This window comes from Doryrhamphus excisus, linkage group LG5 (assembly GCF_037039965.1).
Source record: "Doryrhamphus excisus strain RoL-2023G ecotype Guam linkage group LG5, RoL_Dexc_Guam_v1.1, whole genome shotgun sequence".
In the NCBI taxonomy this organism is placed as follows: domain Eukaryota; kingdom Metazoa; phylum Chordata; class Actinopteri; order Syngnathiformes; family Syngnathidae; genus Doryrhamphus; species Doryrhamphus excisus.
In genome coordinates, this window is record NC_136361.1 from 22,524,638 (window position 1) to 22,538,584 (window position 13,947).

General features: G+C 37.6%; 2 protein-coding genes across 2 annotated transcripts in view; both read left to right on the forward strand.

Annotated features, from left to right (window-relative positions):
* Positions 1-111: 111 nt before the first annotated feature.
* ulk4 (unc-51 like kinase 4) overlaps positions 112-13,947 on the forward strand; it is a 68,393-nt gene continuing 54,557 nt past the window's right edge. The window contains exons 1-18 of the mRNA XM_078790928.1: positions 112-171; positions 251-391; positions 522-621; positions 811-950; positions 1,046-1,187; positions 1,300-1,401; positions 1,495-1,578; positions 5,258-5,333; positions 5,575-5,733; positions 5,866-6,146; positions 6,325-6,388; positions 6,507-6,594; positions 7,221-7,313; positions 7,458-7,518; positions 9,530-9,714; positions 10,000-10,046; positions 10,371-10,449; positions 12,657-12,764. Of these exons, the coding sequence (XP_078647054.1) occupies positions 254-391; positions 522-621; positions 811-950; positions 1,046-1,187; positions 1,300-1,401; positions 1,495-1,578; positions 5,258-5,333; positions 5,575-5,733; positions 5,866-6,146; positions 6,325-6,388; positions 6,507-6,594; positions 7,221-7,313; positions 7,458-7,518; positions 9,530-9,714; positions 10,000-10,046; positions 10,371-10,449; positions 12,657-12,764 (1,947 nt within the window). The 5' untranslated portion in view covers positions 112-171; positions 251-253. The remainder of the gene's footprint in view (positions 172-250; positions 392-521; positions 622-810; positions 951-1,045; positions 1,188-1,299; positions 1,402-1,494; positions 1,579-5,257; positions 5,334-5,574; positions 5,734-5,865; positions 6,147-6,324; positions 6,389-6,506; positions 6,595-7,220; positions 7,314-7,457; positions 7,519-9,529; positions 9,715-9,999; positions 10,047-10,370; positions 10,450-12,656; positions 12,765-13,947) is intronic.
* LOC144898480 (serine/threonine-protein kinase ULK4-like) lies at positions 3,505-5,019 on the forward strand. Its single transcript, XM_078790487.1, has 6 exons — positions 3,505-3,534; positions 3,860-3,997; positions 4,120-4,219; positions 4,391-4,530; positions 4,603-4,747; positions 4,835-5,019. Exons 2-6 carry the CDS (start codon positions 3,860-3,862, stop codon positions 5,017-5,019), a joined length of 708 nt encoding a protein of 235 aa, XP_078646613.1. The 5' UTR covers positions 3,505-3,534.

Sequence of the window (13,947 nt, forward strand, 5' to 3'; positions counted from 1 at the left end):
GTGTATCGAACTGCTGGTTGTCAAAGAACAAAACGCCGATTTGGATATTGTATTTCCGGTTGTATTGCTGTCGATTGTGATGTCATATCAAGGGATGCTTAAAAATTGTTGTTCATATAACTCCTGTCACATAACTTTTCTTGTGAAACTAGCATTGTCGGTGGCACAAAGGTAGAATTATCTTTCCAACTCAAATGTTGTGTGACTTTTTTTTATACTGTATGAATGATGTTGTTTTTAATTTTCTCAGCAGATGGAGAACATTAATCTGTACGAGGAGCTGGGAAGAAGCTATACTTCTGTAGTCTATAAAGGAAGAAGGATGGGCACTCTAAACTATGTAGCTCTCAAATGCATTGACAAATCCAAGAGACCTGAGGTCACAAACCATGTGGGATATTAATTCTTAGTCATGTGATCTGATATGCTTTGTTAGGAGGGTGCAATGTTGTCTTTCAAGGATGTAACGCGTGTGCTTTGTATGATACATATCCAAATGATGTGTCTTATTTTCTCTGTAGGTCCGTCTCACCCAAGATCTGGATCATTCTAACATTGTGCGTTTTTATGAATGGTATGAGACCAGGAAGCACTTGTGGTTGGTACTGGAGCTTTGCACAGGTGAACTTCAGATGCTGTTTGTGCAAGAATGACTTTATTTTCTGTTATAGGCTAAGCGGTAGAAAATTAATAGTATATATTGGTAAAAAGACTAAGAAAGGAACGTAGTTGTTGTTGAGTCGAAGTGTCATTTTACCATTGTTTATATTTTGGTGAAATTGTCTTTCAACTTTGTTTTCAACATTTGAGGTGGTTCCTTGGAGTCGGTTATTGTCCGGGATGGATTTCTTCCAGAGGATGTCATCAGGACGTTTGGATGGGACTTGGTCCAAGGACTGGACTACATCCACAAGTTGGGGATTGTTTTCTCTGACTTGACACCTGCTAAGGTTTGTATTATCTGTGTCCAGCACCAAACACAAAACATCTATTTTTTAGTCATTCGTGATATGAAATATGATTCTAATCTGTGATTCTCTCACAGATCATGCTGGATAGCAGTGGTATTTTAAAGTTAGGAAACTTCTGTCACTCCAAAACAGAGAGTGAAACTCTTGAAGAGTTCTTTTCATTGTGTCAAGAGGCAGGAAAAAGGGAATACGACAACGTAAAGAAAAGGTTTCGAGGTTAGAAATTGGTGTCAATCCATCAGTCTGTCTGTCTATTGATTCTGTAGGAATTCTAGAGTATTCTGATGAGTGTCTCCAGTATTGTAACTCTGTCACGGCGTACCATCAGGCTCAACAATTTACATGGCTCCAGAGGTTCTTCAGGGTTCAGAAACTACAGCGATCTCAGATCTCTGGGCTCTTGGTTGTATTCTCTACTACATGTACACTGGTATTGCACCAACCAAGATTCTATATGTTTCATATTATACATGTACATATAATGACTGTACCTATTCACTGTTGTCTCTTTGTTGTTTTCTAGGCAGACCTCCATTTTTGTCTAATAGTTGTGGTGAACTACTGGAAATGATTTTGCATCAGGAACCATCATCTCCCGTGCAGAAAGGTAAACCCGTGAGCACACACATACAGTGTATTGAATTTTGTTTAAGGATCCGTGTAACTGTCTCAGCAAGTCCAGACCAGGACTCAAACCTTTGCCAACTGTACAAAAGGCAGCAGCATGTACAACCACATCAGCAGTCTTTATAAGGCCAATCTAATTTTAAAACAATTGAAATGATTGCGTCATTGGTGGGTAAGGCGGTCATGGATGTGGTTAGCAAGATCCAACTTTCATCTTTGTTATTCTGATTACGGATAAGATAACTCAGCGGTAAGATGCCTATATCGCTAACAAAAGTTATCATTTCACTTGTGGCGGCTAGTTATGTAGAAAGAACAGTCAATTGCTTGTTAGCTTTGCTTTGTGTCATGAATTCCACTATAGAAATGTATGTTTTATACCCTTCAGTTTATTAAAGTATTATTATCATGTGCCAAGCTCAACAGGATAAGCAGGAAAAAATGGTTACACTTATGAGGTCAATGTTTTTTTTTTTTTTTACAAAGCATTGTATTGTCTATGACCACAGTGTGCTCAAGTACTCCTCCCAGCCAAGATTTCCAAAATCTTCTGAAAGGCTTACTCATCAAAAACCCTACTAAGAGGTCAGACCACATACACACACACATTAAATGATTGAGATATGTTGCACAATGTTTTATGTACATTGCAAAATGTTTTGTTGTATGATTTTGTATCAGTGTGAAAATCAAAGACTTAATTACAATGTTATTCATTTTTGTTATTGTGTTTTGTGTTTAAGAATGAACATGCCTGAGTTGCAAAAGTACCGTTTCTGGACACTGAAAGACCGCAATTAGAGGAGGAAGAAGAATATGATGAAGACCTGGCCTCTGTCACTTAATTTGCTGAGTTCTATACAGACTCATTTATGTTAATGGAAATAACATAGTTTGTTTTGAACATGCATACGAGGTAACACTGAAGTACATTGTTTATGTTTATATGTTGACTATGACTATAGCATATTTAATGTTGATTCTCTTGAAACTGTCAATTGTTCCTGCTTAGTAAAGTGTCATGCCTTGAAGTTTAGTGATGTGGCCATCGGTGCTTATTCCATGTTTGCTGTAATAAATAAATCCCTGCTGCAGTCCTTGTTCCTTTATATAAATAGTGGCTGTCAGTGTTTAGGACAATAGTCAGTACTGTAGGTTTTTTTTTATAGCCAAAGTAGCCACATAGCCAAAGTGCATGCATGATACATGGAATGGTTAATGGACTACCTACAGTTTCCTGCCTCATTTGGTGTGTTAGTTTTGTTTGTGTTACCATGACAACTGTCAAAACAATTAGAATGGGCCAGTCTGAAAAGCCCATAAAATGTCAGTTGCTTAAACTACATACACATATTTACATTGTAAAAAATAAATATATATGATTTTACTAATATAGTTTCAATTTCAGAGGAAATAAAATAAAATGACTTCTGCTGTTCTATTAACATTAAATGTATCCTGGTTATAATTATCTATCACGACTACATGTTAACATTAAATGTATCCTGGTTATAACTATCCATCACGACTACATATTTTCAACTGTTTTTTATGTATTATCTTACTAAAGTAAGTTTTTGTCATTTTTGTTTAATTCGGAAGACACAGGAATGACTTCCTAAGCAAACCGCCACCCTGTCTCTTTGTTGTGTTCCTTTGTTGCTGAGCAACACAGGGATAAACCATTTGCAGGTGGGCAGTCTCACGAAATGAAAATGTCATTCAATTAAAGTGCTACACTCAGACCATAACTCCGGGCAACAAAAACAATTATACATCTGTACGCGTATGTACAAATACATAAAATATAAGTGGTGCGGTTTAATTGAAATGTACGTATTTGTACATGTTACGTGACGCCCCTCGACTAGTAAGTAGTGACCCACTTGACTTCCGGATGGGAGAAGGAGTTGTTGGACCGCCAGAAAGTTATCAGGTGAGTCAAAATAACAGCGTCTGTTTGATAAATATATAGGTATTATTGTACCATTCGAAGTCTTAAGATGCTAAAAATATTTACCATAAACTTGTAAGTCATCATTACTACTAATAATTCATATTTATCTTGGTTAAGTTGTATGTACAGAACTTATAAGTCATATGCTAATACGTACTGAAGATGCATAAGGAGATATTGAAAAGTGAGAAATGTGCTAATAACACAAAGTCATTAAGGAGACAAATGTTTTAGTTGTATATCTCATTTATTTCTGTCTCACTTTTGGTATTTTTTTACTAACCTTGCCTCCATTGTTTCTTAGATGGAGAACTTCATCCTGTATGAGGAGCTTGGAGGAGGCTCCTCTTCTGTTGTCCATAAAGGACGGAGGAAGGGAAACCTAAACTATGTAGCCCTCAAATGCAGCGACAAAGCCAAGAGACCCGAGATCACAAACCATGTAGGATATCAATTTTTGCATAAAATAACCACGCTAACATAAGATGGAACAACCCTCAAACGATGATTAACGAGAGAATAGACTTACCATGCCTACTAATTTGTTGATTTCCTTGTACGCAGGTTCGTCTTAGCCAAGATGTAGATCACCCCAACGTTGTACGCTTTTATGAATGGTATGAAACCAAAAAGCATTTGTGGCTAGTGACTGAGCTCTGCACAGGTCAGTACGTAATATGCCGCTAATGAGTGATCCTCAATCTGTATTTGTAGTCACAGCTTTTTCAATTTGTTTGTCAATAAGAAATACAATTTTTCCCATGTAGTTATTGAGTTATTTACATTTCATTTCTCACTCTTTTATCTATTTTCAACTTTGTCTGGATTGACTTAGGTGGTTCCTTGGAGTCTGTGATCAAGCGGGATGGATGTCTTCCTGAGGATACGGTGAGGAAGTTTGGATGGGACTTGGTCAAAGGACTGGACCACATCTACAAGTTAGGAATCATTTTCTCTGACTTGACACCTTCTAAGGTTTGTACATCACCAATCACTCATACTAATATTTTATTATTTCATATAGGATAATCATGTCTCCTCCCACAGATTCTTTTAGATAGTAATGGCATTTTAAAGTTAGGCAACTTCTGTCACTCCAAGACTGAGAGCGAAACTCTTGAAGATTTCTTGTCCTTGTGTTGTGAAGAGGCAGGCGACGAAAAATATGATGACCTGAAAAAAAGGTTTCAAGGTCAGATGAGCGTTCTTATTTTGTTATTATATATTTACAGAATCAAAAAAGGACTCTCAGTTATGTTTTCTGGTTGCATATCATCAGGCTCACCAGCTTACATGGCTCCAGAGGTTCTAGAAGGGTCAGAAACTACTGTGATATCTGATCTTTGGGCTCTTGGTTGTATCCTCTACCACATGTACACTGGTAATATACCTAGATATTACTCATTTCTATTTTTTTTTACTCACCAAGTCACATGGTTTGCTAAAAGTCATGCACAAAAGTGAAAGTTTATTAAAAATATGACCATATATATATATATGTGTGTGTTTTATTTATGTTATTTATTTATTTTTAGGTAGACTGTACTGTGCTGATAACTACAATGAAGTGAATTTACATCAACAAGCATCATTTTCAGGTATATACTGTACATTCATGCACACATTTACATGCAAATTAGAAATGAAATGTTGCAGTTGAGCTGGGAAAAAAAGTCATATACATACCATGTTATTTTGATAGTGTCTCCAACCAGTTCTCCCAGTCCAGAGTTCCAAAATCTACTGAGAGGTTTACTCACCCGAGACCCTGCTGCCAGGTCAGACCACACGAACATACAAAATGCCTGAAATATTCCGGTACAATTTAACATGGATGTAATTCTCCTTCCTGGAACCAAGACAAAAATGAACATTAATATCAAGTACTTAGTCCTACTAGAGTATATCTTACTTTATTGAGCCTGACAGATTCAAATAATGTATTGACTGTTGCCTTTGCAAGGTAATAAAGATATGTTTCATATCAGTCTTCAAACATTTGTGTTGTTTGTTCTTTAGAATGAAGTGGTCGGAATTACTCAAACACCATTTCTGGACTCAAGCACTGAACGAAGAGGAGGATTTAAAGGAAGTAGAAGAAAAAGCGGACAAAGACGAGCAGTGTGCAGACAGAATAAATGGCAGACAGACAGACAGTCTTGATTCAACCAAATGGGGGTGTGTAATATGACATTTTTTTACTTTACGTTTTAATAATGTCCTTAATAAACATCCCAACAGAATTAAAGTGAAGTTCATTACTGTAGTACCCTGCTCATATGGCCCGTTTATGTTTTAAAAACTTTTCAGACACAAAAGGATCCCGGATCCCGTACATTTTGGAGACCAGGCTGATAAAAATCCTTGCAGCCGAATGACAAACACCACACCTGTCCATAAATCTTTGGAGAACTCCATCTTACCACAGACAAAAACTACAATCACAAGAAGACCAGACAGCTTTAGGAAGACTCAGGGATCAGACAGGAAGTTGGTAGAGTCCACAACGGGAGAGGAGGAAGCAAAGACAGAAGATGAAATAAAGATGGATGTGACTCAACAAATAAGTTCAAAAGACCGGACCTCACTAGGTAAGACATTTGATCAGTAGTTTCAACGGTAACTAATGATGTGCCTTAGTCATTAGTTCCTCATTAGTTCCGCGGTAACTGAAGTATTTTTGTGTAAAGTGAGACTGCAGATTTTATACTGTTGTATTATATCACTAATCACCGACATGTGTCGGTATTTGCATGTGTTATCCTCCAGATAATGCATTCAAGTTCAAGCCAACAAGTGACTTGGATGATGACAACACTGTTTTTCCACTCAGGTATTTAGAATTGTAATCTTAGAATCTCACATCTACAAACACCGCACAAAAAGTCTTTATTGCATTGAAAACAGTCACTCACAAACAGTATGTAAATGTTCTGCTTTTGTTGTTTTAGCTCCTGTGCGACTTCAAGAGAAGGCTGCAGCATCTTTGACTCTCTAAACTGTAGTCCTTCACCTCAGGGGAGGGAGATCGATGCCAAGGTACCGACTTATACTTTCTTAATGATATACTACAAGGTATTAAAGAAGAACTATTATGCTTTTTCCACTTTTCTGACCTATAAATGTATTTTAAAACATTTTCTGTGAGGGTTATTGTGTGTAGCTGCTCTATAGGAGACCACAACTCAATACAAAAGGTCAAAAAATGAGCATAATAGGTCCACTCTAAGAAAACTGCTGTCCTCATTTCTTATTTGGGGTTTCACAGCATCCGTACACAATTACTACAACACAATTAGGTAACTGCTCAGTAATTAAGTAAACTGTATCAATCAGTGATACAAACTGGACTCTCACTACAATAACTATTTTTTCTCCTCTCATGTAACTAAACATTTATACAGTGCAGTTCTACGTTCTACACTGTTATATAAAAAAAAAACTACTGTTAAAAACTGCCTTTTGTTAGTGTCTGTATTAAAAATATCTCTTCATTGGATTATACTATGTAGATACTATATACAGTCTATGAACTGTGTCCATCAGATTTAGCTCCCTAATTATCCTGCCGTTGTCTGTGTCCGTCTGATGGAGTACTGTACCTTAAAAATTGTTTTTTTTAATGCACCTTAATGAGTTGTGCTGTTGTTTTATCATTCTCCCAGACCACAACCAGCAATGACATCACCTCTTACGTGAAAGCGCTTCTGCATACTGAATCAGACCGGACCGTCACACCAGTCCTAGACAATCCCAAGGTGCAGTCATGCAATATTGACTTGATGTCTGATTAAAATGGCTTCTTTTCTTTTGTTTTTAATCATCTCCTGAAGTATGTTTATCATAGTTGTATGATGCTGGGACCTATCTTAACTGTGTGATGTTCTTTTTGTGATTTACAGATCCTTAAGAGTCCTCCTCTTCGATTTGACGCTAAAAACCTCGGTGTGTCGGCGTGCACAGGTACTGTGCCCACCAAAATTGGAGTTTCTTAAATTGTTTAGTTAAGTTGTGTGCTGCTTCTTTATCTTGAAAATTGTTGCCGACTTCTGAATTGTCCGACCATTCAACTTTAGAGGTTCCACTGGAAGTTCCACTCCGGAAACATGAATATACTCCCCGTTAAGGAGGAGAGGCTTCCAATGTGCAGACTGTTTCATGGATCTTAAAGGTGCTGTCTGTCAAAAGTATGATTTGAAGCCAAGGAGGGATAGCACCTTCAAGGCACTTCAACGTTTAAAATGATGTTAACATCTGTCAATCAAGTCCTGACAGTTCCTAACCTAAAATCTCGATCCTTCAAGTCCAAGTGAGATTATCATTTGAATTTGGCTCTTTGTACAAAATTTTGGTTTGTTTTATGTTCAGGATTCAAGAGTCTTTAATGTCAGTTCACCATGTATCTCAGACACATAGAGCAATGAAATAAAGTTTTTCTTCTCTCCATGGTGCAATTGCAATAATCAGTATAAAAAGAACCCCGCCTCTCAGCCAAAGTCAGCAGGGACAGACTCGAGCATATCCTGCGACCCAACGAGGTTTAAATGGCATAGAAAATTAATGAATGATTTAAATTTAAAATGTAAAAAAGCGTATATATAGCGGAACCTTGGTTCGTGTCATTAATTCATTCCAGAAGGTCCGACTCTAACCAGCATAGACACTAACTGAATGCACTTTTTCCCATAAGAAACATAATAAAAATGGAAATCCAAGTAATCCTAACGTTTGGACTCACAAGAACATGTGCATCATATTGTACGCTAACCGAGGAAAAACTTTGGCGGGACTTTTCTATGCTAACCGAGGTTCCATTGTCTGGAATTTTCAAAAAGAGTTTCCCACACACTGTGTCGATTTATGCAATTTAGGATTTATCACCAAATCCTGAAATGTAAAAGGGGGATATACTGTATCCAGTATATACAATATGTACCAACATCTAGAAATTACACGAGTGGAAATACTGCCAAATGGGTATAAAGATGAAGTAGATGCGAGTATAAGGTATAAATTACTTAAATTGGCCCTATTATGCTTTTTTTTGTCCCTTTGTATTGACTTGTGGACTCCGATAGAGCAGTTAAAAACGTTAACCAGCACAGAAAGCTTTCTTGATCTTCCATAATCTGCACCTATTCAGCTGTATTTCTTTGTCATACTGAAACTTTGGGTTTAACACCAGAATAGATAGGCAATTTTTTTGTCCATTTGTATTGTGTTGTGGAACCGATAGAGCAGCTACAAACGTTAACCAGCACACAAAGCTTTCTAGTTCTTCCATAATCTGCACCTATTCAGCTGTATTTCTTTGTCATACTGAAACTTTGGGTTTAACACCAGAATACAACATTCTAACTACATTTATACGTCAGAAAAGTGGAAAAAGCACAATAGGTCCCCTTTAAAATAAAAAGTGTAGCGTGTAAAGATGAATGTGACATTGTCCAGTGTGTGTGTGATTAGCCTAGCCAACAGTTTATTGGGTCAGAGGAGAAGCAAGTGTCTTCTCAATATCCCCACTAGATGTCAGAGTTGACACAGTAAAGCATCCTGACTGGGCTAGGATGAGACTGACTGAGAGAGAAGTGACTAACCGTGAAATAACTTGTAGAAGCAGCGAGGCGCACCTCTCTCATCTTGCCATAACTGCACTGTAGTGAATTTGGCTTTAGTTCTTTTCACTCATGCACAGCACACCTGAATTGTTCAACACCGCTCCACTTCAGTAGCAGATGTTAGCTGTCAGTATGAATGACTGGAGGTGCCAAGGGGGTTGTTGTACTTATTTTGTACTGCCAGCACAGGAGTAAATATAATTTGCAATTTCTCATCAAGTGTAATGAGAAAAAAAGAAGATTTTCTCATGAAACACCTGCAATACTATTCATGTTTCATCAGTTCGCTTGTCAATAATGCCTTTTTCTCTTCATTTCAACTTGAATTTGTTGCATTGTCCTCTGCTGTCCTTCAGTGGAGAAGCTCCTGTCACTTAGTAACCAAGAGTGGAGCGTCTTCATTCAACAGCTCTGTTCATCACTTGAAGGACAGAAAACTTCTGCTCCTACTGCAAATCGTACAACACTGAACCTCCTGTGCTACCTTTGCTGTGCGGTTAAACATAAAGACGTTGCCAACAGGCTGATCAACTCAAAAGTGGTAAGACAATTAATTTATATTCAATTTAATGACACATTTTATTTATAGTGAATCATTTTATTTCAGTAAAACATGAAAAGAACATTTTGGAGGAATTCTGTTTTCTTAATATACCACAGTAGTAACTGAATCTAATAATAATCATGTAAAATACCACAGATACATTTGTAAACATTGTCCAGCTGACTACAAGCTGATTTGCATCCATATCTGTTGATTGCTTCCATGTTGTATGAAGTCTCACTCTGCTCATTCCCATGATGGAAATGTCTTTGCTTTATTTAGCTTCAGGCACTAAACCTACTTCTACGACAAGCCCCTAACTGGGATGTGTAAGTTAACGCCACACATATTATTAGCATTATAATATCTAGTTGCATGGTGCAAACCTTTGGAGTAATTAGTAGTAGTAGTAGTGATGTAGTAGTGCAGCATGTGTTCAATCATTGTTTGCGGAATGTGGCTTTTGGTTTGAAATTGGCTGGCACTTAAATGCACCATATTGTGCATCATATAATGTGTTACACCAGTGGGGGGAGTCCTGGAGTAAAAAACAACAACATTTGTTTCTTGTACTTTTGTTATAGAGTGCTGCTTTACAAACTGAAAATGTACTTTTTTAATTGAATGACAGAAACAAACATGTTTTTTTTCAGGCGGAGCTTTGTTGTCAGAGTTATGGGTTTACTGGCTATGCATTGTGCTGAACTTGAAGCAAACAGTGCAGTCACTGAGGTGTGTACACACACACACATACACACACAGGGCTCATACTCAAAGTGCTTATGGAATCATTAGAATGCAGTAATTGCTGTGGTTAATACAAACATGCAGTATGTTGCTCTTTATTACTAACTACCATGGTGTTCCTCGTTGAAAAATGTTAGAAATATCATTTTACTGACTTATTTTCCTATCTTTAAATCCCCTCCATCCCTTAGTTCTTCTCAGTGATATCCAGAATACTCCATGTCTGCTCAAAGTACTTTCGGCACAACATACATTGAAATAAATTAAACCAACCAACATTCACACCGTCTCTATTTCCGTCCCTGACTGCTGTGAAGTTGTAACTGTGAATTACAAAATGGCTGTCTGTAGCACAGCAGTGCGTACTGTTAAAGAAAAATGGCGGAACACTTTTTTTGCTACGGTCTTTACCTTAGGATGAGAAATGATTGTGAAAAGGACAAAGCGGCCTGTGTTTGGACCTTTGCCTGTCTGTTTGTGTGAGTCCTTCCCCAGTCCCAGCAGGGGGTCCGGGAGCGTGTGCGTGTGTGTGCGTGTGTGTGTGTGTGCGTGCACATTTTTGTGCTATCATGATGCAAACAGATTACCAATAAAACAGCATATACTTGATGTAACCGTGTGTGCGTGTGCATGTGTGTGTAAGTCACAGCTGGGGTTCTCCTGCTGCAGTTCTGATGATTGGAGTGTCAGGACTGGGTTTAGTTACTATGGTAACCGTTTTATGCTTCGATCCCCCCTACCCAGCAGACACGTGCACATGCACACACAAGCCAGTTCTGTCTCACTCTTGCCTCTATTTATTTTGATTCTCTTTCCCAAGTCGATGCCCCCCCCCTCCTTTCCACGCCTCAAATAGAATTCAATGGGAGTGAAATTTTGTGGGTTAATCATATGCAATTTAGGGAAGCTGCTCCTTTACAGCTAACAAGATACTGTATACGTTTCCTGTTTACTTACCATTGCTTCTAAAGTTTTATTGGCTCCTACAGGGTTTAGCCTGAGAGGCTTCCACTGTGCAGGGTGTTTTACGGGGATGTGGAGTCTTAAGGCATTTGGAAAGTTCACAGTTATCTTAAGTCGGATGCTTAATGCCGCTGGAGCCTATTCAGAGGGGAAAGGCTTGGAGCACACAGTGTTGTTCCCTTTGCAGGGTAAGAAACAGTTGCAGCAACTTGTGTTAGTATCTCACACTAATGCATACGATGAAGAAAAACTCATGAAATGAGTCATTTAAGTCTGACCAATTACTAAATTTACCAGTCTTTGTTGTAACAACACTGAAAAGCTGCTGTTGGAATCGAAATAAAAGACTTTAGTTGAGAACGTTAAGACGTACAATTTAATAAAACTTGCATGCAAGGAGACAAATCAATACAATCTGAACAGACGACTTCAAGAGAAATGCTTGACTTGTTATGCCAAAATGTTAATGTTGATGTCGGAAATCACATATGTGAGTTGGGGGGCTGGTTTCCTCCTGAAGGGCAGATTCATAGTCTTGACACCCGAGGCTGTTTGGATCAGGTGATAAGCTTGTGGAGGACTTGTTTTGGAGACAAGAAGCCTTTAGCCTCGAGCATATAATTATAGCAAATCTGTGTGACATTAATGTGTTTATTAGCAGAAATACTTAAGTATGTCAGTGCATAATTAGAACAAATATTAGTAATGGACACAAGTCCTGATAAGTGAATTTGGGTGATTTGAGAATCAATCACAACTCATTCAAAACCAAAGACAGTTCAGTTCCAAATGTGAAATTGTAAGTAGATTATAGTGTTACATCGTTAAATAAACTTGTTTATGGTGTAATTTCTACCAGACATCACAATTCATTTGTCAATGTTGACATCTCCTCCTCAGTTATCTTACTATAATGGACATTTTTTTTCCAATGTAATGAATGAGACTATTATTATTTTTTTTTACTTTGGCTGTTATAAACAAATAAGACCAGCCGTACGATTGATGGCTCGGTGTCAAAGCAGCACAGTAGCAAATTACTGGTTGAGAACTTATATTGCTTTTTCCATTGTTTATCTGATGTGATTACAATCAGTCATAACATTGACGTTGAAGTGTACATCTTTCATCATTTATAAGATGCTTCTATCAACTTGAGTTGTATTGAATTCTCGAGTGTAATAAAATGAATTAGATGAGCTGATAAACATTCTTTGTGCTTATTGCAGGTGGTGTCTACGCTATCAGACCTGTTGAGAGATAACCTAAAGAACAGTCAAGTGAAGAGGTTCCTGCTGCCACCACTCGGGGAGTTCCTCTACCTTATTGCTTCTCAGGTAAGCGTCTCCACATCACAGGGCCATTCTTAAGACATATCAGTACTGTACTCAGTACAATAATGTATTTAAATATCACTACATCTTTATGTATCATTATCAACGTGTCCCTTCCAGGATTCATGCAGAACTTTTTTGTAGTTAGCGATATTAAATAAAACATTACGTCAAATTCTCTTGACAATTTAGCCTGGAACTAATGTATTCATTTTAGAAGTTTTGAAATGACAACAGTATGAATGAGTGTAGAATGATTGTTTGTCTATATGTACCCTGTGATTAACTGGCGACCAGTCCAGGGTGTACCCCGCCTCTGTCGCCCAAAAGTCAGTTGGGATAGGCACCAGCATACGCCCGCGGACAATTGACATCCTGGAAGTCAACCAATGTCCTGTATCAATCTAGTTTAATGAATATTAATATCATAAAAGCAGGACGAAATGTAATGTAAAGGCAGATTTGTGGATTTTCTAATACACATTTGTGCAATTGTTGTTTTCAAATATGCATGCAATTAAGTGAATTTTATTGATCTTAATTTCATCCTTTATATGCAACAGCATTCTACAAAGTTAATAAAATATGACATTTTCCTATGGCTCATCATGACCATGAGAGGATTGAACCTTAGGTGGTGCAGCATGATGGATTTCCTGTGCAGTGAATCATTCTATTTTTTTTCCTCTTTTTTGTATTTCTATTATTTATTTTCTTACTTAAAATCACTGCTGCACTAAATTACTTGGACAAAACAGTATGCTTATAAAATAAACAAAGGATGGTTGCTAAAGATAGAATCCAGAACAGGTTCACATTGGGAGCGTTGCAATGCTCTTCCTTAGATCCTCACCAACACCCACACATAGTTTAAGGTAATTTAGAAAGGATGAAGAACTGTTCGGGATGTATCGATTCATTTTGTGTCACGAGTCATGGTTGCCGATATGATTCTATGATGATATCGATTCATTTAGAACGATATGATCCAAAATCATTCAGTAACTTTAAATCAATTAAGTAACATTTTAGCCCAAAATTCAACCAGTTTGACTGTGAAATAAATACCTGGACACAAGACAATGCAGGTGAAGTTTCCAAATTCCATTTGTAACCACAACATTCACCTTTATATGAATAATCAACTTGGAGTACTGGACACGGAGCAAAGTACTTGGATATTAGG